At 40.0% G+C, this 23,729-nt stretch overlaps 1 protein-coding gene across 10 annotated transcripts; it reads left to right on the top strand.

Moving 5' to 3' along the window:
- Window positions 1-955: 955 nt before the first annotated feature.
- LOC110066785 (uncharacterized) lies at window positions 956-23,684 on the top strand. Of its 10 annotated transcripts, XM_089273831.1 has the most exons (11): window positions 956-1,070; window positions 4,206-4,273; window positions 5,780-5,837; window positions 7,468-7,528; window positions 13,539-13,594; window positions 18,135-18,202; window positions 18,797-18,851; window positions 20,131-20,199; window positions 21,541-21,639; window positions 22,169-23,116; window positions 23,347-23,684. In XM_089273831.1, the coding sequence occupies exons 9-11, from the start codon at window positions 21,567-21,569 to the stop codon at window positions 23,484-23,486; spliced, it is 1,161 nt and encodes a 386-aa protein (XP_089129957.1). In that variant the 5' UTR covers window positions 956-1,070; window positions 4,206-4,273; window positions 5,780-5,837; window positions 7,468-7,528; window positions 13,539-13,594; window positions 18,135-18,202; window positions 18,797-18,851; window positions 20,131-20,199; window positions 21,541-21,566; the 3' UTR covers window positions 23,487-23,684. The 10 variants fall into 10 exon arrangements, with proteins under 10 accessions (XP_089129957.1, XP_089129954.1, XP_089129956.1 ...); XM_089273828.1 differs by lacking the exon at window positions 5,780-5,837; XM_089273829.1 differs by lacking the exons at window positions 956-1,070; window positions 5,780-5,837 and adding an exon at window positions 3,966-4,088.
- The last annotated feature ends 45 nt before the right edge of the window (window positions 23,685-23,729 follow it).

Raw genomic sequence — 23,729 nt, 5'->3', positions numbered from 1 at the left:
GCATTGTGTTGTACACCGCAGCTTATGTATAGACCAATTCTCTGGTGATATTTTCTGTTAATTTTTTTGTGATACTAAATTTTCACAAGGCTACATTGGCGTTTTCAATCTTATGTCTGAAATCTAATTCATACTACAACAAAAACGGAATACCCGGGTAACTTCCTTCCTGGAAAGTCCTTACTTTCCTGACTTGATCATGTTAAATAGAGAACACCACCTGTTTCTCATCTGTTTAAATTTTAGACTTTTATTCCTGAAGGGCGAATTTGGAGAGGGATCCGATCCGATAAAAGCAAGTTAACGGAAATGGTATTTTTAGCTGGTTAACAGTCAATTATACGCGAGTAATTTAGGGTGAATTAACTGCTTGTCACATGACGGTGTTTCTCTCACCGATTATCGAGCGTAACAAGCTTCAGTCTTTCCAGACGTGAAGACAGTCAAATCGGCAAAAGCGTAAGTTCTTTCTAAGACTGGTTTCTATTGGGTTCTACTATTTTTTTTTTTTTTTTTTTTTCAGAAAAAGCTTCATGTTTGCCATTTTTGGAAATTTTCGTTTCAGTTATTATCATTTTCAGCCTTTTTTTCCAATCTCCTGACAACAGAGAAAGTGTTGCAAGGGAAATTTAAAAGCGCAAACGCCGCCCATGCACCCACGCAGCCGTGTCGCTCAGCTTGGTATTGTTGTACAATGATAACATTTTTTTTTTAAAGAAAAAACATAAATCTTGTCTCTATCCCTCTTAGTTAATTCCCATCAATCTTCAAGTCTAGTTCTGATTTCATTGATACTGATATTTTCTCCGGAGAGAAAAAAAAAATAGAATAGTCGAGGATTTGAAGAATACTTTACGTAGTCAGTTCTCTTTTTCATTTCCTGTCGACCTAATTAATGCAAAGCGTGACTTACTGCACACTCGGTAAGAACAAGTTCAACCTGTATGGTCACGTGAAAGTAACTCCTCTTTCACATGCACGTTAGCTAGACCCGGAGAAGCATTGAACAACAATTCGCTACGGTCAACCACTACTGCCCGTGGCCGCGTGGCAAATTGAGGCTTCGAAAGGTAGGATTAACTCCGTAACTGAATAATTTGCTATTGCCGCGGCAGTTGTCTCGAAAAGGAAAAGTCAGGCCTTTTAAAATAATTTTTTGTGAAGACGTGATCAAAGAATATGTTGATTTAGCTCACTAACGCGTAACTTTGCCTCAGACACGGCAGAAGACATCCATGTCTTTATCGATCAGCTTTTTTCCCCATCATGGTTTCCATGCGATTATTAGCCATTTTCTAGGGGTGAATTTGCCACCCTCCGTGTTTCGGTATTAACTCAGTTCGATTTTTATTTTCCTCTATTATCGGTGCTCGTCGCCAGAAAATGTCATTGTGATAGCCCAATTGCCGCCTAACTTAACGCAGTTGCTGCGGCTCTCGGGCGGCACCTGACCTTGTGTTTCAACTGATCATGATTCAACGGATAAACATATTTTACAGCGGAAAGCTTACGTAAGCGAAGATCTGACAGTTGGACGCTCGGAACCCTTTTTTGCGTACATTGTTTCTGTATTCCTTCAAAGTTGTTTGTTTAGAAAACTTCAGGGTCTTGAGCCCCCGGCGGAAACTGAGATCGCGACCCGTCACGTGCACGTGAATGGCACAATAAACACGATATGCTAACCAAGCATAAACAACAAAGAATTGTTTCAGCGTCAAATTCTAGACTTTTCTCGGGACTTTTCTAAACTGGATGAGGTTTTATTGTCGTCAGATTGTCTTAATATGTCAGAATACAATTTCAAGAGGACATAGAATGCATTTTGACATGCGACTTCATTTCAATACAATTTCAGTCGTCGGATCGGCCTTCGTAAGAAGCTGACATGTGTTCATTTAAGATTGCAAGTATCCAACGTATGTGACCTGTGCGCCATCCGGAACACTCCAAAACAGGCAAGAGAATTACGACCATCGCCATTTATCTGAGTTCTTTGAAATGATTCTGTCCAGACATATATTGATTCATCCCAAAATGTATTATTTTGTTTTCATTTAAGCGATTCTATTGTAATTAAATCGCTGTGTTATTGTCGAGACTCCGAAAACAAAGCTTTTCTTGATAGTCACAGTCACGTGACAGAGACAACATACGTGGCAGATGACAGTGGTGCAAGTTAGCTCTTATAAATAGTGACAATAGTTAGCAAGAAAGCGAAAGGAACGCAGGGTAGATATCTCTATAATTGCGGAGTAAATAATGAAATATGCTGTTGATATGTTTTATTTTAGTAGCGTTTTCCAGACCTAAGTGTTGTAACCAACGAGGCGGGAAATTAACGGCATCACTGACTGCGGAACGCTTGTGGCATGGTTTCAAGAAGGTTAACTCGTGGACCAAAAATTTGAATTGATTCCTCTTATCAAAACAAGAAAATTCCGTAATGTCTGCATTATGGCGTTGCGCTGCTTCCGCTCCTGTGTGTCCTACCTGCGGAAACGAGCCAAAATAAACTTCCGTATAACTCCGAAAGCAACGGTCCCCGTTACTTTCGGATTTAGCAGGCAAAAAGGGTCGCTACTTTCGGGTAGCCGTTACGTACCGGGAAGCTGTTACTTACAGGTAGCCGTTGCTTTCGGATGGTACAGTGACAGTCGTTTGAGACAAAGTGGACGTGTAACAAAAGAAATTAAACGTTCCGTTTATGTATGTTACTAACTACCCACATAAACAAAGAAGCCGTATAAACAAGAAAAAGGCCCGAAACCGGTTGCTACTGAGGGCAAAACGAAAGTATAATGGTCGCATTATATCGCAATGCAACTAATTACCCTACGGTAAATCATTTGACTCTACTGTTAGACAAATACAGTTATAAATCATAGTTTGAAGAAAAATTCAGTCAACTTCGAAATAAAATCACAGATAGCTCTACAAGTCAATGTTCAGTCCTGCAGTCAGGCTGTTCCATCCGCATGACCCGCGGTTGAGAACAGAGACTTTCTCTTTTAGTGACTTCTTCAAAGGGCCGCTACTTTCGGGTGGGCCTCTATCTTCGGGGGAACCGTTACTTTCGCGGTTCAATCGGAAGAGAAAAAATTAACTTTACTTTCGGGGAGCCGTTATTTTCGGAGGGCCGTTTATTTCGGAATACTACGAATGGAACTAAATGCTTCAAGCAATGTCCCCCTCTCACATCAGGCAAAAGTATCAAAAAAAAAAAAAAAAAAGAGAAAACAGATGGGAGAGAGGCGATTTTTTGCCACTTTCGAGCTTTAAGCCTTTGGTTGCCTTCTAAGTTTTTCGTTCACCTCTCAGGGGCTCTGGAAGGAAACGTCGGCATGCTTTGGAAGCTATACACAAGCTATAACATGCAATCAGTCAGTACGTGCTTAATGCCGGAACGTCGTGCTGAGCTAAGGTCGTGACATCTGCTAACTCGGCACATATTGGTGCACATATTGTACAGCTGAACATAGAACAGCTCTGATTAATCAGTTAGTTTCCGATTAATTTTTTTTCTCTGTCAATGAAGCACTTAGCTAGCACTTTTTGTCAATTTATTACTCAATTGCTTGCAGACCTGTTATTTCCGCATTTTTATGTTTTCCTTCCTGTTCCTAGTTTGGAATCGATTGAAACTAAGCGTGTGCGTTAAATATGTTGTAGCGTGTGACGGTCATGTGACCTCAAGTTATACAGACGTATGCAAAGTGAACAACTTCAAAAATAAATCGATTTACCCATAAGACTATAACCTTTCATAGTCTCTTGATTCGGCCTAGGAAAACATAGTGTCACAACTGAGAACTTCAATGCTTAAAAAGTTTGAACGTTTCTTTTTAATTTTACTTTCGATGTTATTAACTCAAATCATGCTCAGGTGTAAATTACAGCTCTTAACTTCGTCACTTGACACTATTCCACGCCTCTTTTGTTGCTTGTCGCGGTTTATTGACTTCAAAACCATTTACATCGAAGTTGAAAAATATTCAAACCGCGGAAAGCCACTGAACTGGCTTCAAAACGAAATGCACGTGAAGCCTTAACGCTAACGCATTTGAAACAACGGTGAAGACTTTGTACAGGTAATAACTCGATCATCACGGTTATTTCCTTGTTTCGGAGACATTTGGGTTGCAGTTATCTAGCATTTTCCGCGTTCCCGAAATAGTCTGGTGACGTACTGCTCGTTCTTCGACTAGATCACTTGAAGCGCCTACATCCTGTTACCCGCTGACTTGCCCTTCAGGCTGGTGAAGAGTTTTTACAGGTATTTTCTTCTGTGTCCAGTTAGTATTAAATTAGGGGAATACTGTCAGAAGATTTAAGCATACTTATGTGTACTGGCTACTTGTATAACTTCATTAGAGTTTGTAACTTCTATGCTTTGTTTACTGACTTCCTTATGATTGAGCCGCAGGACCGGGAAGTGAGGCTGATATATATATATATCCAGGAGCTATAACCCACGTATAAAGACTAAAAACTACGTTCATATTTTAAAGCGTTGAGTAAGGCATCAGAGTGAAACATAAGATTAAGCAGGATGTTTTTGACACGACAACAACCATTATTTTGAAACAATGTTTATTCAAAACTGTTCCACCGGCACTTCTTAAATTGACATGAAAACATCGTGGGACTGATGAGCCGTTTTTTATTGCAAGCCTCCGATGCGAAATGTTTGTTGATAATAATGACCATAATTTCTAGAACTTGACGAGTTATGCACCTTACGAAACCTTTTACATCTTATAATATACTGAACAACTCAAGCGCGCAGTCTGTTCAGGTCTCGGTTCTTGTTTGTATGCAGTAATGAAACGACTTCCTTCCTCGACTTCCTCATGCGTTGCGGTTTGAATTTTAACAAGGAATGACTGTTCCTTTTAGTCTGAGAGATCGATTCTTTGCTAGTAGTATTCTCGAGATCCTACTAAGATGAAAGGTTATCTTAGTATTTGTTCAACTTCATGCTTGAAATCTAATGTTTGACTTCTACAGGCAAGAAAGGAAAATGTATATTTTCCTGGCATATTTTCGTCTCAATAAAAATGCATGTATTCAGTTTCACAAGGGTCATTACCTTAGGGTCATTGAACTGGAGGAATGATCATTTGCCAGAATTCTACGATATGCTTTTTTTACTAAAGAAATTTATTAAGTGAATTTTAGTTAGTAAGTAAAAGAAAATTCAAAGACTTCAGACTTTTAGTTCAGGCCTAAATAATAAATGTTTTTCTTGATTCACCCATTCAATGCCTTTAGTTTGTCGACACTCTACTAAACTGCATCACGTATACTTCCTACCAGCTCTAGTTTCGTTTTAGCGAATTAATTTTGTCTGTTAGCGAAGTCTGACCCGTGACTAATAAGAGAACAGTTTGGGGTTTAGGCTAATTTTTAATGACTACGTAACTCTACTAGACTTTGAGCTTGAACGAGTAAGACCACCGCATCTTAATGACTTATGAGCATTTCATCTTTTCCATATGCCGAACTAAGCAAATTTTTCAGCTGAATTTTCTGAAGCGTTTCCTGCGTAAATTATGCCTAAGACGAACAGCGGAGTTTATTTTTTTGCTGTTTAACCCATCAACTCAGTAAGGTGACAGCATCCCTCTAACTGATTCAGTTAACCTGGTTAGAGAAACCATTCAGTCCTTTGTATCACGCGGAATTTTCCGCGTGAAATACGCAGGCCGTGTAGCGTGATGCGTTTAAAATTATCCGTACTCTATTTTTATCGGTCGCGCTCTCTCTTGTTCTTGTCCAGAGTATGCCGTACCGTATGGTTTTCGGTGATGGAAGACTGCAACTGAACTGTCCAAATGGTAAGGAGATTTCCAACCAATCCAACGTTCAGATTCGAACGAAAAACAAGTGAAAAAGAGCAACACCTCTGAAAATAGTTGTCATGGTTGACAGTTTCCAAACGAATCTTCCGGAAAAGTACTGTTCCATTTGAAGATCAACCAAAACTTACATATTGTTTGGTTAAAATAGTGAACTTCCCATATCTCGTGATCGCGGTTGTCTCACAAAATACACAGAGAAAAGGCCGTCCGCAATCAAACACTGGGTTTTTCCGTTCTCGGTGGCCATAATCAATCTAAACCACTAGCTTCGTGTCTTGTCTTTTTCCTGTAGCGAGTAGCCTGAAAAATGTATTATGAACCCAACTTTCGTATTCTTTCCGACGAAGACAAAACAAAGCAGTCAGGTTTCTTTCCTCCAAAGGCGTTTTCATTATACAGGCACGAGTGTTTTACTGGAAAATACACCACTCGTAAAATTCATACGAAACAAAATACGGGACTCGTGTGGCGTATTTTCCATATCCTCACTAGTGAAGATAGCATATCGATGATTTCACTGATATCAAGTTTGTCTCTTTAAGTTGTACTTAAATTTGTTGGTGTGTGATCGAAACATCTTCGGGTGTTCCTCGAAAGTCTTCGGCAATCTTCTGAAATCTTCGTTAATCTTCGGAAAATTTCGAAAAATGTTCGACAACGTTCGTGTGACCTTCGGGCAAATTTTAGAGAATTTTCGGAAATCTTCGGAAAGTGGTCGGAAATCTTCGGAAAATCGTCAAAAGCGCCGTCATCAGTATGTCTACATAATATAATAAAAAGAAGATTACACGTTAGCTTGAAGATATGAATTTTATGTTCTCGTGGCAAGAACAATATCTTACTCGTTCGCTTTGGTCACTCGTGAGATATTGTTCTTGCCACTCGAACATAAAATTCATATCTCGCTGCCGTGTAATATCCTCCGTGTATTTTTTTCATGTGACGTCAGCGTCACGAAATCAGACGTAAACTCTGGAGAGCGTTACTTCAATAGCCATTCGCACATTCGTTTATGACATTTACGAGTGAAGGACAGGCTCGTCAAGCAATCTTCCTCCCCCACGAACGAAGGAGGAAGGTTGCATGACGAACCCAAAGGGCGTCCGCGTAGGACAACGGCTTAGCGCGAAAATATGCTTGAATATTTATTCGCAAATTCATCGGTTCCGAGAAGCGAACAGTTTTAATTCTTGGTCATGGGCTCCTCCCAAGGACAAATTTCCAAGCATATTATTCTTTAAGGCAAACGGGGGGCTATTGTGTTTATTATCCTTCAAATGTTTTTCGCAACACGCGAGATTTGAATACTGGGGAACATCACTCGGATATTCATTTACGTGACGCGTTTAGACCAATCACTAGCTTGAACTGTCCGTCATCTCCCGCCCTCAGCTTATCTCTCGCCATTAGGGACATTAGGCTGAGGGCGGGGGATGACGGACATTTCAGGCTAACCAATCGCGTGGAAGCGAGAATGTTTGATGGATTATAAAGTAAACATATAAGTGTGTAACGTGCCTTCGATATCTATTATTATCATTCCTACTGCTGACTGCAAAGCGTAGGTAAATGATGCTGACGCAGAATTCTGTTCTATTTCACATAGGTACCCGTTCAGTTACCGAGTCATAGGAAAGATTTCCTGTCGTGTTTTGAAGCTCAACAAGGTAGGCACCTAATTCTGTAAATTTAATGTAAACGTTAGTTTCAAGTTCAAAAAAGAATACATACGACTTTGTGACTAATCATGGGGTCTGTCGTGTACGTAACCGTTCAGATATGCTCCTTGGTTTATATATAACGGAAATGCATTTCGATTCCAGTTCATGAGATTTTTTCTCGTGATTTTCAGGGGTCAGTTAAGTTTGCCTGTTTTCGGGGAACTGTCTTGATACGAAATTCTTTATTTCTGTTTTGACTTATATAGCTTTAATTTGACGGTGAACCCACCCCCAGAGGGTATAACACTCCGTACATAAGCTATTTCATAGTCGCCTCAAAGTGTGCTACGGTATCGCCATTTTAGCTGTTTTGGACCGTTTTGGAAAAAAGATTTTGTCAGTCTGGTCTAAAATTGTTTACGGGAGCTGATACGAATTTATTTACACAAACCAGAAGTTGATGCATACGTAATGCTATTGTAGACTACCCCATACAAGTACACTGTATTTACCTGTTTCATCAGCTTTTAGGCGAGAAAATTGAAGTAACTAAAAATGAAATTGACACGATGAAGGGCAGTTACCAGCACATTAAACAATTCAATTTTAATATCTGCAAACAATTACGGAAAATTACTTATTTTGGTCTGAAAAAACTGATTCTAGAGTCAGCATTTGGCTGGAGAGTTTGCTGGCTTATCCCCTTCAAAAAAAATCCATGGAGTATCCCCGGGGAGGGGGGAGGGGGGGAGAGGGGCGCTATAGTCAGCTGCTCAGTGCTGAAACGTAAAATGGATCAGTGCGCTGTGGTCAAAAAAAATGCATACATCAGCCATCATAGCTTATCAATTCGTTTATTTAGATTTAAAATTATTCAAATTTTTAACAGGCTGCCAATCTTGAATCCCAAGTCTCGATAGGCGACATACTTTCAAGTAAACGTCTGCGGGAGTTATGAATATTACTCTTACGGATTACTACGGTACGCCGGCAACAATTAAACTGCCCGCATTGCTCAGCGCTGAAAGACCTTGAAACCTAACTGTGACGCGAAGCAGATCACTTGTCGTTAAAAAAGTGTTTACGTAAGCATCGACCGTATTTGCCTGTTTAAATGAACAAGAACATAGTCTCTTGATTTGAAATAGCATTTGCTTCACTGCCAATTATACTAAGTTTTGTGAATTGCTGAGGTCCAGTAATAGTTGTGAATGTCGAGACAACCAGCGAAATAGCTGCTGATTGTTCCTGAGTAAAATTCTCCCAATAATATAATTTACGTGTGCGGTTTTTCCTGTTTACATTTGACCCATTTTGCAGTTCTTAATTAATTTGAAATCCGGCCGGCCAAAGAAGTTCAGATCACAGTTTCAAGTCGATAAGAAGATATTATTTCATGCTGTTTGCAAAACTGAGCTGATCGTGCTACATCTGAGTGAGTCGTTTTCAGAAAATTGTTTGCCGTCTTCCTAGTGTAATTTATTCTGTTTTACTTGCTTTGGTTAAAATATTTTGTCTAAACACAAACGCCTATATCATTTTAAAAAGTCCATCACTCCCAATCACGTGGTTGAAACAGCACGCATTTGACAAGAAATTTACGCACGTTGTTTAATCTTATTACTGTTCAGAATCCGAGAAAAAAATATATATTTAATCCTAATCGTACCCGTAACTTAATGATGAACCAAACGCAGCGGGCAAGAATCATCAGTTAAACAAAAACAACATTCAGGGATAATTTCCGTTTAGACGGTCACTGAACTACATACCAAGACGATTTCCGGTCACCAAACAAACTTAGCAGGTGCAAACGGTCCAAACGGATATTGCTGTTTACATTTCCAATCGATAATATTCGTTTAAACGTGGACATACAGTGTAATTGTTACTTATTATTGTGCAGATTACTACGAGTTCGTGTCGATCGTAGAAACCATGAAGGCAACTGTCAAGTAAGGTCAGGATTTACTGTCTGTTGATCTGAATTATGCTTACGTCATGGCACTTCCGCATCGTTACTCATACTACAAAGACTGGTGGCTTTTGTCTGAGAGATTTTTGTTAGAAACCTCAGGGAACCTTAATGCCGCAATTACAAGTTTAAGAAACGTAATGAACTGGGAAAGAAATGCCGCTTTTAGTTTAACTAATGTTCCTACAGTAACCGTTGCCCGCTTTTAACGTATAACAAACAATATACAGCCTGTTAAAAATGCAATTTTCAGTGGCATGATCAGGAAACCAGAAAGATTATTTTTGAGCGCTCCCTCAAGAGGTTCGCTGTTCCCGTTTACGCGTGGCAGTCAACACGAGTGTGAATCAGTGTTCGCCACGCCGATTACTCCCCGCTGAATTTCAAGGTTGGTTTGCTCTCCCCTGACTCAAGTTTTTTTTCTGTCTTATTATTCGATTGTTTTCGTGCCGGTGTAGGCTACTTAAAATGCTCCTAATATGTGTTCATCATTCTATAGTTCTTAACTTAGAATCCGGCCAAAGAAGTAGGGGTGGTGAATGGTAACAGATGGTAAATGCGAGACTTTGCGAGGAGGCGAGACTAGCGACCGAGTCTTCAAAGTGTCTTTCAAATGCGGGAGCGAGACGTTCGGACTTAAACTCGTTCAGAGGTAATTTATAAAAGCAAACAAAGAAATCCGGACTTCAATCGAGATTTTCTTAGCCTGGCAAAAAATCGAGACTTTTAGACTGAGTGCTATGAAAAAATCAAGGCTTTAAGACTGACGCACGTAAATGCCAAAAGAAAAACAAAACTGTGAGACCCGTGAAATTCTGAAATTCGACGAAGATTTTGCCAGACTCATGGTTTTTGAAGGACCATTCGCCACCCCTTGAAGTTAAGGTCAAATTTTCAAGAAGATAAGAAGATAGTTTTATTTCATCTGTTTGTAATACTAAGCTGAGCTGAGCTGAGCTGTGAGTCGTTTTAAGAAAACTGTTTGTTATTTTCTTCGCGTAATTGATTCCATTTTCCTCGCTTTGGTAAAAATATGTTGTTTTTGCGTTGGTGTTCTGAAAAAGCGCAATCGCCCACGCAAAAAAATTCGTATCCGGCGTCACATGACGTAACAGCTCCCCCTGTCGATCGGTCCCAATCACGTGGTGGAGACAACACTTGTCTGACCAAAATTTTGCAGACTTTGTCACAGTTATCACTTCTTTTCAGAATCCGACAACAAATTATATATACAAATATATCAAAGAACACGGAACATTTAATATAGTCTCACGCAATTGGGCTGAAACAGATTTAACCTTTTCGCTCCCACGCGTGACTCAAAGGAATTCAAAATATAACAAAGTTGGTAATTGTCGGAAGTGATTGCTACAGAATGCCGAGTTGTGAGGAGCCAGCTTCCGGTGACCAAAAAAAAAAATTACTTAGTTGTAGCTGGCTGCAAAACGGATATTACTGTTTTTCGACTGTTGGTTTGCCAGAAACGTGGAGAATTCAATAATTATTCAGATTACCACGAGTTCAGTTTGATCGCAGAAACCAAGAAGTCAGCTGTTTAGGCCGGGATTTACACTCTGTTGATTTTTTAAACTGCTTGCAGCATCCCTTCTTGACATTCTGCTGACGTCATAGCATTTCTGTTTCCGCAAGGACTTTTGTTTGAAAGTATTTTGCAAGTTTAATTAATATCATAGATATTATTGGAGGCCAGTCAAGTTCATACCAAATTTTCACCTGTCAGCATTGTCTTTGATTGTGACGCACTCCTGAATTGCACAATCCACTTTCTCCATTTTTCCATTTTGTCACATCTTAACCATTTAGTTGGCAAACTCCGACTGTAATCTATCTTTCCAAGCTCTCACTGAGAATTTCACTCAACCACTGTTTCCGTTTATAGATCTCAAGTCAACACGAGTTTGAATTGTTCGCTGCCCAATGGTGGATAATCACCTTCACGTATATTGAACAGAAGATTAAGAACATCACTTACTGTACCACGGGGACATCCGGGGGGGGGGGCGGGAACATGTACATGTACATCGAGTACGTGCCATCTCCAGGCTTAAAATAACCACTGAAAGAGGTATTCAGACGAATGTATTATATTTCAACAGTCATGTGATAGAACTGGCGGGTCTTTGAATGTTATCATTTGATAATAATACAACTAAACACCTTATTTAACGCTTCTGGGATGAACCATTACATTTTTGAGAGGGGGGGGGGTGGCTAGGGCAAAGCTTTTCATTTTTCAGCAAAGATAAAGATGTTCGACACCTCGCATGGCGCAATGGTGTCAGTAGATTCTGAATGATAAACGACATAAACTTGATATACACGGGCACAATTTAAATAGCATTATTGTTTCACCGCCAAATTCTAGAGTTTTCTAAACTTTAAAAGGCTTTATTTAGACAGGATATCAAGATATAAAAAACCAGCAGGAAAACATTAATTGCGTGTTTCCGTTTCTCTATGTCGTCAGGGACGTTTCCTGATTAAAGAGGCTAGGTCACGCAATTTTAGGCAATTTCAGCACTGATCAAACGGTCATAGAATTAACTAAAATATCACAATAACGGCTCAAAGTTATAGAAGATCTCAAACAAAACACAGGAAAGCCAAGAATTGACATGGATGGACAAAACTGGAGGGGATTAAAATGGATTGCATTTGGGTAAATTTGAAAAACGTCAGCCCACCTTTTTTCAAATTTGTATCTGTTTATATCAAAATGTCATTTACACAGCTGGAAAATCATTCTCAGTTGTTATGTGGCCGTGATTTTGCAAATGAAAGACTCTTGCTCTGCCAATTTGACGTTTAGAGCTCATAATTAACAAAATTAAACAAAATTACCTAAAATAGCGTGACCTAGTCCCTTTAAGGTCTCATGAGAAATTAATTCTTATACCAATATCCAGGCATCTTGACTAAACAAGCCTTAACGGATTTTTTATAAATTTTTGTTTATTTTACATCAGTTCCGTTCTACAAGTGCGTACGGTGTTTTTCTTCCTTCCAAAATTTTGTTAAGCCGCACCAAACTTCAAAAGCGCCGTCGTCCTACCTCGGAGCAGGACAAATTTTTGTCAAGGGTCAAAACTGTCAGATTTTACAATTTGCAGGTGTTAATCCGACTGAAAGCGTCAACCAAGGAGATTTGATCTCGCTTTTAGAGTCTGTACATTCAGCAGAAGCCCGCCAAAATATTTCATTTTTGCGCGGCAATCGAGCTGTGAAGATAGAAAACGACGAAGACTTAACGACAATTATTCTTAACTAAAGATGTTCAGAAAAAATCTCCACTAGCATAATAAAAGCAGCAACTGCCATTGAGCAAACTGAATGGCTTGAAGGACGAAAAAAAAAAAAGAATACAAGCAATACAACGCCGAGGCAACATTATCTCTCGAGAACCCGAGGGAAGGTGTTAGATTTCAACGTGATTGACACTTGTAGTTTTCAAATAATTTTTGTGTTTTCAAGTGCGTTCGCAATTAAAATTTGGTGGAGGTAAAATTTGTCGAGATTTTTGGCAGAGCCAACAAATCTTGTCAACCTTGTGCGTACGGTACCTAAGATAGCTTACGGGAAATTTTTCTTTTTCATCATCTAGCGCCCTCATGCTCGCTCGGGTAGCCAATCATAGAGCACGGCTTGCCCGCCCAGGGAGCTACAATGGCCATATAATAATGGACTGTAACGAACGTTTTCCTGAAAGCCAGAAATGTGGATAAAGAAAAAATGCCTTCCCAAGTTGGACAGTATAACTAAACGTTTGTTTTCTGTTTCCTCGTTACGGTTTGTTAGAAACGTAGACAATGCAGTGAAGGATATGTTTTATGCTTGTGGTAAGAACAGCCACGCTTGATAGCCTTGTCATGCCAATACATGACAAACGGAAACGAGGTTGGACATCATAGCACATCCGTTTTTAAATAAGCGTGGTTTCCTTTCCGCCGTTCCTGTCACACCTTGACCAATCGGATAAGGCTTTCAGTATGATTGACAGAAAACAACTGTTCCCTTTTACAGAGCGCCTAGTCAACACTCTTAGTGAGGGTCTTGTCGTCGTTCTACGGGACTACAAGGTTAGTTTTATATAGCGAACCGTCCTTTTTCTCTGTCTCTCTAAATGTAGGTGGGTCGTACTGATTTCACGACGTTGCTGGAATTTCTTCTAAATGATTTACGCGTATTGTTTCAATTGTTTTGTTGTCAAACTCTCTTCTAGTGATGGCGGTTCGGTAAGCCGGGGGTAAGTTAGTCGCATCGGGGGCACAAATTTTAATTTCTTACAATGGTTCTAGTGATTTCGCCGCATTTTAGTGGAACATTTGTTGTTCTCACATTAATATCGGACATGTTTGCGTACATGTGGCCACGCAGCGCGTTCTGTTGACAACAAATACATCTCAAAGCTGTAAACTTAGAGTTTGAAGCAAAGTGTGCAAAACATATTTAATTAATGCAACAGTCACGTGATATGAGTGTGATCCCTCATAAAGTCAAAAATCACTTGTATGTTAGAGACTTTACCACGAGTCCCCTACTATACGAAGAACCATGTACCTGCCGTAAAGGCTTCCTTTATTGTTTTTGTTTTTGTAAACGAACTATCTCGGCTTTAATAATTGTCCAGTTTGTCGGTGTGATTGACATCGACTCATTTCTGGTGATGCAATACTTACTTCCGATTTGTATAATTATTCATAAACACACGAACGCTTATTTTGTTACGGCGAAAATATCAAGTCTTATTGTCAGACTGGTTAGTCCTGAGGACGGGGCATATCAAATGAAATAAGACTGAAGTTACCTTCAGTACCGTCACTCGGCAAAGTTTCACTCACGTTTGCGTTTTTCCAGGTTGGAAAATATACAAATAAACAAACTATCTCGCAGTCGGCTTTAATAATTGTCCAGTTTGTCGGTGTGATTGACATCGACTCATTTCTGGTGATGCAATACTTACTTCCGATTTGTATAATTATTCATAATTCACGAGAACTTATTATGTTACGGCGAAAATATCAAGTCTTATTATATCAGACTGTTAGCCGACAGGACGGGGTATATCAAATGAAAATTGGATTGAAGTGACTTTCAGTACCGTCACTTGGCAAAGTTTCACTCACGTTTGCGTTTTTCATGGTTGGAAAATATTAGAAATACAAGTATATTGACTACCGTACATAGACTGGAAACACTGGTCACGTAATTTGAACTGGCCTCACGTTCGTGGTTATATTCATAGTATATTTATAGCAGAGGTCATTAGTATTCAAAATCAGGAGCACGACAAAATCAAGAAATAAAAGCCCCTAGACTCCCCACGCTATAGTCAGTCAAAACAGATGAATGTTAGCTCGTTTTGAAGGAGGAATGTTTGCCGCAGAAGAAATAGGTGCGTTGCTTCCGTTAAAGTGCACCTAAATCCAATTTTTTTTTTTTCGCTAAAACGAATTCACTTATTATTCGAAGCATTTGGGCGAAAAAAGTTTTGAATTTGGTTGAGTCATCTATTGTCTATGCCCTTTCAAAGTCGCGCTTGAATTGCTACACGACCGCGTTTAGGGAGTCTGGGACGGCGGGTCTACCAGGACCCTTCATGAGCGGAGAAACGTACTGCGCAGCTTTCTGCGCATCCCTAGCTCTACTTGCGGGCTCAGATAATAATGCAAGCTGTAATGGTTGGAAAGAGCGGCGGACTGTAATAAGGTGCGCCAGAATGTCGTTCGGTTGATTTATTTATACTTGGGCAAGCATGAGAGACTCTCTTGCTTATATATTCAGCTGTTTGCTTATGTGGATGCAATATGTAAAGTGGGTTTGTGGAAAAAATGAAATTTCTTGTATACCACGGGGAAATAACGGGTTCGGAAACCTTCTTTAGGTTAATTTTGTCCGAAAAAAATTGAATCCCCACTAAAACAATTCACCATCTTCCCATTAGTGACGTGAAAATGTTGCTGCTTACCAGCAAAATTGGGAAAACATACAAAGTTCGTAACTTCTTTTTTACACGATCGACGACCCGGGCCTTGGCTGCTTATTACGTTTTTCTCCCTATTTGCTCGAGAAAATGGCACAAAACTAATCGTTCCAATATATTTTGGGACTATAACGTCCAAGTTTTGTTCCAAAATCATTTCATTTTCGTCACTGGATTCAGAGTTAAATTTCGATTCGTAAGACTCGGAAATAAACTTCGATCGAGCGCGTTCGACAACTGCGTTGAACTCACTGCTTAGAGCTTTGAGAGCAATTTGCAATATTTCAAGCGTCGACGGGAAAGACTTCTTCGCGGACGAGCTGCTTGTATATTAGAAATGGAAAGCTAGATAGGAGGTGGAGGAGCAGACAAACGAAAAGCAGGAAAGAAAACTCGAGAACTGCCTTGAGTCAGTTGGTAGCAATTTCGTCACCTAAACGCAAGATTACCACGCGTGCTTAGGGACGGACCTTAAGAAAAGTGATGGGGGAGGGAGATGTGGGGAAAAAGCAAAAAAACAAAAATCATGCGAGGGAAGGTGACTGAAAAAAAAAAAATCGTGCAAAGGAGAAGTGAAGAAAAAAAATTCCTGCAGAGTGAATTGCACTCTCGGGTTTACAAATTGTACTCGCCTGAAGGGCACCTTGGCAGCCAGTTTATACCGCAGTTTTAATTTCTTGGTCCTGGTGTAATCCCCATTCACCTGGTTTTCTCTACAATTAGGAAAACGGACATTTTTCCCTTTCAAGGCTGATATATTTTGTGCGTAGCAATCTCATCATGGACGCTGCTAACCAAACATCCTTGCATAAAACCCCCTACGGATAACCATGGCTTAAAAGTGATAAAAAAAAAAATCATGTGCTATAAACAGCCATCCTGCTTGATTCGTTTGCAATTAAGGAAGAACATACCGTGTTTTGAAAGCCTCGACATATATATAGGAGTGATTTTACAACTGACATGTATAAATGACGATTGTGGAAACAGATGTGCACACCCATGGTGAACCGTAACACTTCCCCTAAGATGGCCGCTAAGATCAACGTTGGACAAACGTCGTAAAAGACAATCATGGAGGTGTTAACACAACTTATGCGTTTAGTATGGGCTGTTTCAATCTAATTTAGGTTTTTGACAAAGTAAATGACGCATTATCATTCACGTCTAACCGATACATTAAATTTGTCGGCTGAAAATCATCGTGGAAAACTCACCAAAAACGCTTCAATTTTGCAAAATTTTCTGGGGGGGTGTACCCCAGACCCCCTAGCAGAATAGGCCCTTTGATCCCATATCATGGTTACTGGACGGCCACTCACAGAATCCTAGCTACAAAAAACCTTGATTCACTGCATGCCAAGAATGAATTTTATGAAAAGGGGAAGGAATAAATAAAATTGTTATTTCCCCAGACATCAGACAAAAAATACATCGCAACCTCATCAGTTGGGCAATAGCCGCTTTTAAATGTGTCTGATACTTGGTTATGTTTCCTCCTGAGTATAATTTTGACAGTAAAGCAAAACGACCGTGTGAAAGATAAAAAAAATATTTGTTTGAAGCCTGTTCGGATTGTAGAATATCCACCCCCCCTCCTTCCCCCCCCCCCCCCCCAAAAAAAGAAAAATTCGTGCAGGGGACTTGACCATGTAAAAAAATCCTGCAGAGGCAGTGGACATGAAAAAAATTTCCTGCAATCTGAAAAAGTCCCACTCCACCCCACGCCCCCTCCCCCATCACTTTTCTAATGGTCAGTCCCTTACAGCCCCTTAACGTTTGTGCATTGCGAGAATGTATTTCGTCAAGGTATGGTTGTTCTATTGAATCCAGTTTGTGTTTTACTTTCTGGAGTGCTTCACGTTTATAAAAACGACGTTAAGCGTTGCAGTTTTCGAGACTTGATGACCTCAGCACGCACGTACTCTTGTGGCGCCTTCTTTGAGCGGCTCTCTATTCTAAAATTTGATCCTTTCGCAGAAACGAGTTAACGTTTAGCCCATCAACTCAATGGATATAAAGCTTGTTTTGAATCAATTCTATTTAAGACTGAATTGGCCTGGCCCATACTTTGACTCTGATTGTAGAGAGCTCAATCGAAACACTGTCTTCGATCGATTGAAAAACATAGAATTGTTTGGACCTGTATTTCTGAAGCTGCGACAGGCTTATAAACTTATAAAAAAATATCCGTTTACATAAACAGTAGCCTCCATTTCAATGGTCCGAACATATGCTTGAATATTCGTCCCCGGACATTATCTGTCAGGAGAAGCGAACGATGAGTTTTGAGGAACAGAAAATGTCCAAGGACAAATTTCTGAGCATATTTTCTCCGGCAAACGAGGGCTATTGTGTTTATTATTTTTCAAATATTTTTCTCAAAACGCGAGATTTGAAAACTGGGGAATATCAAACTAAGGTATTTCCCAGTTCACCTGGGGCATATTCAGTCACATGACGCGTTTAGACCAATTGCGTGCGAACGTAAATATTTGATGGACTATAAAGTAAACACATACCTGTGGCGGGGCCTTAGATATCTATTAATGTCATCTTCTCCTCTGGTGGCCGCGTCTGAAAGCGTGGCTAACTGCTGAAGCAGAATTCTGTTCTATTTCACATGTTACCTGAAGGAAGGTATACCTTCAATAGCCGAATCGTAAGAGAGGGTCAAGCCTGCCGTGAATTGTGGCTCAATAAGGTAGGCACTTCTGTAAATGTACTGGTAATGTAAAGTTATGTCGAAAAAGAACATACGACTTGTTAACCGATCGTGAGGTATGCTCCGGCGCTCCTTGGTTATACTGAAAAGAAATGCATTTCGATTCCAGTTCACGTGATTTTATTTCGTATGATTTTCAGGGGTCTGTTTAAGAAAATTAAAAGTTTCTCAGCAGTTTTTAGAGTAGGGTTAGCGGAGGGAAGGGGGGCTTGATTTCCTATCAGTCTCCCGCTGTTTGAGGTTGTGTGAGCAGCGCCAGACGCCGAACGGAAACGTCAACCAGTCAGTCAGTACCTTCTAAATTCCCCGCGCTCCTCAGCGCTGAAACACAATTGAAATGCAAAATCGATCAAAACTGCACACTTAAGCATCGACTATATTTGCCAATACGCTTGAAATAACATAGTTTTACTTCACCGTCAGTTACGTTTTGTGAACTGCTGAAGTCCAGCAATGTTGTGAATAATGAAACAACACGCGAACTGCTGATTGCCTTTGTATGTAGGCTAGTCCTCCTAATAATATAGTTGACGGGTTCATTTTTTCCTGTTTGCTTTTTCACCCATTTTACAGTTGGAACCCGGACAGGAGAAGTACAGGTCACAGTTTCAAGTACATACATAAGAAGGTATTATATTTGAGCTGTTAGTAATACTGGAGGGTACTGAGCTGCGAGTGATTCACGGAGTGAGTCGTTTTTACAAATTTATTGGCAATTCTTTTCGCGTAATTTATTCGATATTTCTTGCTTTGGTAAAAAAAGCAAAAGTTATTTATACACAAACGCCCACCTTGTGGACTTCCAAGAATATGGTCACATATATCCCAATCACGTGGTAGAGACGACACGCGTGTGACCAGAATTAAAATTGGCTCAGACAGGTAGACTATTTATTGACCTAGGAGCAAGTTATTAGCATGCATACCATACATGATGCGTACCGATTAGATCTCGAAACATGCTCGCCGTGCAACGAGTTCGGTCCAAGATTAAAATAGCCATTATTAAAATAGCTCATGATTGGGCATTTCTGATTAAAGACAACTGAAGTTTACTAAATTCATATTGTCATGCGATAGAACTGGCTGGTCTTTGAATGATATTACCGACAGATATTTGAAAATAATACTTCAACAATAACGGCACCATTCAAGATTTAGTTAGATCTACCATTCTGGCAGCATATATATCTATATGTAATAAAAGTTTGTATGCGAATATGTAACGAAACGTTTTTACAAACCAGAAATACGGAAAAAGAAACATGGTAAGAACACCTTCCCCCCACTCGATAATGTAATAGACAATTAAAGGTTTCTACTTCTGTTTTTCTTGCTGCTGAAAACGTTCGTCTCCTGTTTTCGTCTTGTTTGTTTGCGAGAAACGTAGACAATGAGGCATAAAACATATTTTAAATACTCATTGTGGTAAGATTAATCAGTCATGCTTGATAGGCGTTTTATTTACTCCCGGTTAATAAAAACCTTTGAAAACAAAGTCATGTCAATCGACTTTTCGATGCATCAGTCATCATTCTCAAGATTGAATTCGTTAATGGTTTTAATGCTAATGTCAAAGTTGTTATTGAGTTTGAAATGGTTGCATTCCAGTATGCGTGAAGTACGTAAAGACCTGTAAATGTACTTATCATAAGAGAATAACTTCGCAACCAATTAAATCCGATCTATTGAAAACCTTGTCAGTAGAAAATAAGGTGAGCAAACCTCATAGTACTTCCGTACGTGTGTACATGGGCAAGATAAAAAAAGAACACACGTGCTGCGCAGCTTCCGTTCATCCCTGCAACCAATCGGATAACAGCCTTTCGGTATGATTGACAAAAAAGCGGAAGGAAGGACGCCACGTATATATATAAATGACCGATGTTCCCTCTTCCCTTCCATAGATCGTCTCGCCGGTCAACCTGGTCAACTCTCAGATTGAACGCCTTGTCGTCGTTTAGCGGGATTTAAAGGTTAGTTTTCTCTGTCGGACCGTCCATTCTTGCTGTTTTTCTCTAAACGAATTTCACGACGTTTTCGGAATTTCTATTAATTTACGAGTGTGTATATATATATTTTTTAACTGTTTTGTTGTCAATCTCTTTGCTTGCGATGTTGGCTCGGGGTCACAATGATGGTTCATAGTTATTTTTCCGCAGTTGAGTGGGTTTATACAGAGGAGACATTTGTAGTGTGTTCTGCTCACATAAGTATAGAACATGTTTCCGCACTTGTGGCCAGGGCGCACGCTCTCATCTCAAAGCGTAAACTTTAGAGTTTGAATCGAAGAAATACATGATTGAGGGAGCGACCCATATTCATAAACGTGATGCAAAACTGATATTTAATTAATGCAACAGTCACGTGGTATGGCTGTCATCATCAAAAGCCATTTGAATGTATTACACTCTTTTGATGAGTCGGCTTCGAAGAACCATTGGCCTGCAATACAGGCTTCCTTTATTGCAGTTCATTTTTACAAATGAACTGCTTTCCTTTAAAGCAGTTCATTCATTTCAGCTCTCGAGGGCTTATTATGTTATGTTACGGCGAAAATATCAAATCATATTATCAGACTGATAAGTCCACTTGACTCGACAGAACGGGGCGTACCATATTTGTCTTAAGTGAAAATCTGATCTGAGATACAGGTTCCTGTTTTGCAGTTACACAGTCGAGGTGACCTTCAATACATCACACCACGACAAACTTCACTCGGCAAATTTTCAGTCACGTTGCGTTTTACCTGGCTGGAAAATGTAGAAATATCTTGACTATTTAGTGACTATTTAGATTGGTAGTGGAACGGCGGAATCATTGTTACCTTGACAAAAGTTATGTTTTTTGAACTGGCGTTATATTCGTGGGTCCAAGTTAAACAAAAGAGTGTATTTATAGCAGCAGAGGTCATACTGAAGAATTCAAAATCAAGGAATAAAAGTCCCCACACTACTCACGCTACAGTCACTCAAAACAGATAAATGTAGGCTCATTTGCTGTAGAAGAAATTGGTTTGTTGCGTTCGTTAACTTTACATTATTTCGAAAGCTTCAAAAGTGTTCAGTCCTGAAGAAACGTTGAGGCGTACAACGTCTGTCATTAAAACAAACATTTCTTTTGGATTTTGTACATCTTGAATATACTTATCAAGTTGATTTACCACATTAGTTCGAATTCATAACGACAAAGCACTTCCACAAATCACAAATTAAGTTACAAGAACTAAGGCATGTACCAAGGAATTTTATGTTTAACTAAAATGAACCGTAGCACTTGTGTACACTAATTGATATATATATATTTTTTAATTTTAGTTCTGTTACGTTACCATATCGCTGACATGAACAAACACGTGATCATGCTGAACACAGGACTTCTGGTGGTATTGATCTGTTTATCAACGACATTTACAAGTAAGGATTGTTTGTCGGCTCTTAAAATAAGTTCAATATCCGTGAGTTTGACGGACGTCCTCTATACTTTATTAATACCAACCACAAAATTTTGTGACAGTGAAAAAGAACCGGAAAACTAACTAAGCAGCAAATATCTGGAGGGAAATCCGACAAACGATTGGACTGGCTTGACCTCGTGGTCACCCTTTATAAAGAAGGATTTTTATTATCATAATTGGCCTTCTCCTTTTTAAAAATTCTATTTATAGACAAACACACATAATTTACCGAAAACGAACAGGAAATGCGCATAGAACTCAGTTTTACAAATGTAACCTTTCAGTAATGAAAACCATTATAACGAGATAATTTAAAACAAACGTAAGTTGGATTGAGACGGCGAAAAAGCATACAATCAGAACTTATCCGTAATTATGCACACTATATATCAAAGTACTCATCATTTCACCTGCAGTTCACATGCATAAGTCATTTTTCGTGCGCATTATCGATCACAAATATAATCCTGGACGTTTCATTTTGCTAGATGTTGCTGCCCAGACTGTGGCTTCGTGTGATGCTGAGAGCATCACGATCAAGGATCCAGTGAGTGGATCAGTCCAATGCCAGGACTGTCGAAAATGTCCTGCCGGTGAAGGGCTCTCCGTGAGCTGTGGAGACGAAATATCTCCAAGCACCCCCATCGTTTGCAAACCATGTGTGCTTGGTGAAACATACTCCTCAGCACACGAAGCCGGGGCCTGCAAAGATTGCGAGAACTGCGGACCGTTTCGCGAGACCATCAAAGCCTGCACACTGACGTCCAAGGCCGAGTGCGGAAGATGTAAAGTTGGAGCTTACGTTGAGCCCATGCTGAGCATGTGCAAGCCGTGTTCCCAATGCTGTAATGACGGCAAGGACATAGTCATCCCGCAGTGTCAAGTACCCGGTGTATCCCCAAACAAGCGGTGCAGTTTTGCAAGATCAGGCAAGTGCAGCAAAGTCGCATCTACCCCGAGTGTCAGCACAGTGGCCTCAACTGTGGAGACAAACCATTCAACAGTACAGTCAACAATTCCCTCCACGGTAACAAGCCCTGTTGTAACCTCAGTCCCGAGTGAACCAATCACCACCCTACCTTTCGATGCATCACCATCGCGGATTAACGTCATTGTTGGTTCTGTTTTGGGGGGCGTATTTGTGGTCTTCATCCTTCCCTTAGCGTTTATCATTCGTTATACTGTGGTCAAGCGCAGGAAAACCCGTAAGCAGGTAAAAGATTTGGCTCTTGCCGAGACCGCGCCTGGCGAAAGGCCCGAGCATGTACAGGATAATAATCAACAGGCCAATGCTGGCGATAGGAATGAAGCAGATCGCCCAGCCCCAGCTGCAGATGACTCGGAGACCACAGTGCCTGTTCAAGAAAGTGGTGACAAAAGTCAAGACAAAGCAGGGACTCAGGAAACGAAGCCCCCAGGTCACCATGGTAACACAGGTAAATCAAGATTGAAGAGTCCACCGACTGCTCTACTACGACAGCATTCCTAAAGCTTGAGAAGCAAATTTATCAAAGCATCTACTAGCTTTGTTTCTAAATGGAGTTGTAAAGAGAAATAATGATATTTCAAGTTTGCTCTGATTATAATTTAAGAATGAAATTACATTTAATTTCACGAATGTTGCGGAAAAATTGTTTTGCAACTCATTCTTTTTCATTTGTTTTAGGCTTCAAGCTTTCCAGCACCGTTCTAGAGCGCCCTGAACCAACCTCTTCACTCCACGGTCACACCAAGGAACGTGAAAGAGACACGACTGTACGTGTCATTGTAGATGTAAATTCCAGTGTCAAGCCCGTTAGGGTTTGACATAAGTGGAGATGAAAATTCAGTGGTGCGCGTGTTTTAAACACATGCTCTGTTCAAAGTTTTTGAGCTCGCTGAAAATATTAGTGTTACAGAACAAAAAATTGTAACCCAAAGATAGTTTTTGTTACGTCTTTCTAGCTAATATGCCCAAGCTGTGTATTTGTTGCAAATGTTTTGGCTATTAAAACTGTGTTTATATTTATTGTAACTGGCACAGTGCCTCTCAGGAACGCAGAACGATAA

Source organism: Orbicella faveolata, unplaced genomic scaffold (genome assembly GCF_042242905.1).
Source record: "Orbicella faveolata isolate gen_17 unplaced genomic scaffold, um_ofav_v1 contig_35, whole genome shotgun sequence".
NCBI classification, from domain to species: domain Eukaryota; kingdom Metazoa; phylum Cnidaria; class Anthozoa; order Scleractinia; family Merulinidae; genus Orbicella; species Orbicella faveolata.
The sequence above is the reverse complement of the archived record's forward strand: the minus strand, read 5'-3'. Positions and strand labels throughout refer to the sequence as shown.

Excerpts from the sequence above, each read along its gene's own strand:
- LOC110066785 (XM_089273833.1), top strand. The coding sequence starts at position 21,567 with ATGAACAAACACGTGATCATGCTGAACACAGGACTTCTGGTGGTATTG. Across the intron at positions 21,640-22,168 it reads TTTATCAACGACATTTACAA|ATGTTGCTGCCCAGACTGTG; the intron begins GTAAGGATTGTT and ends TCATTTTGCTAG. Across the intron at positions 23,117-23,346 it reads AGGTCACCATGGTAACACAG|GCTTCAAGCTTTCCAGCACC; the intron begins GTAAATCAAGAT and ends CATTTGTTTTAG.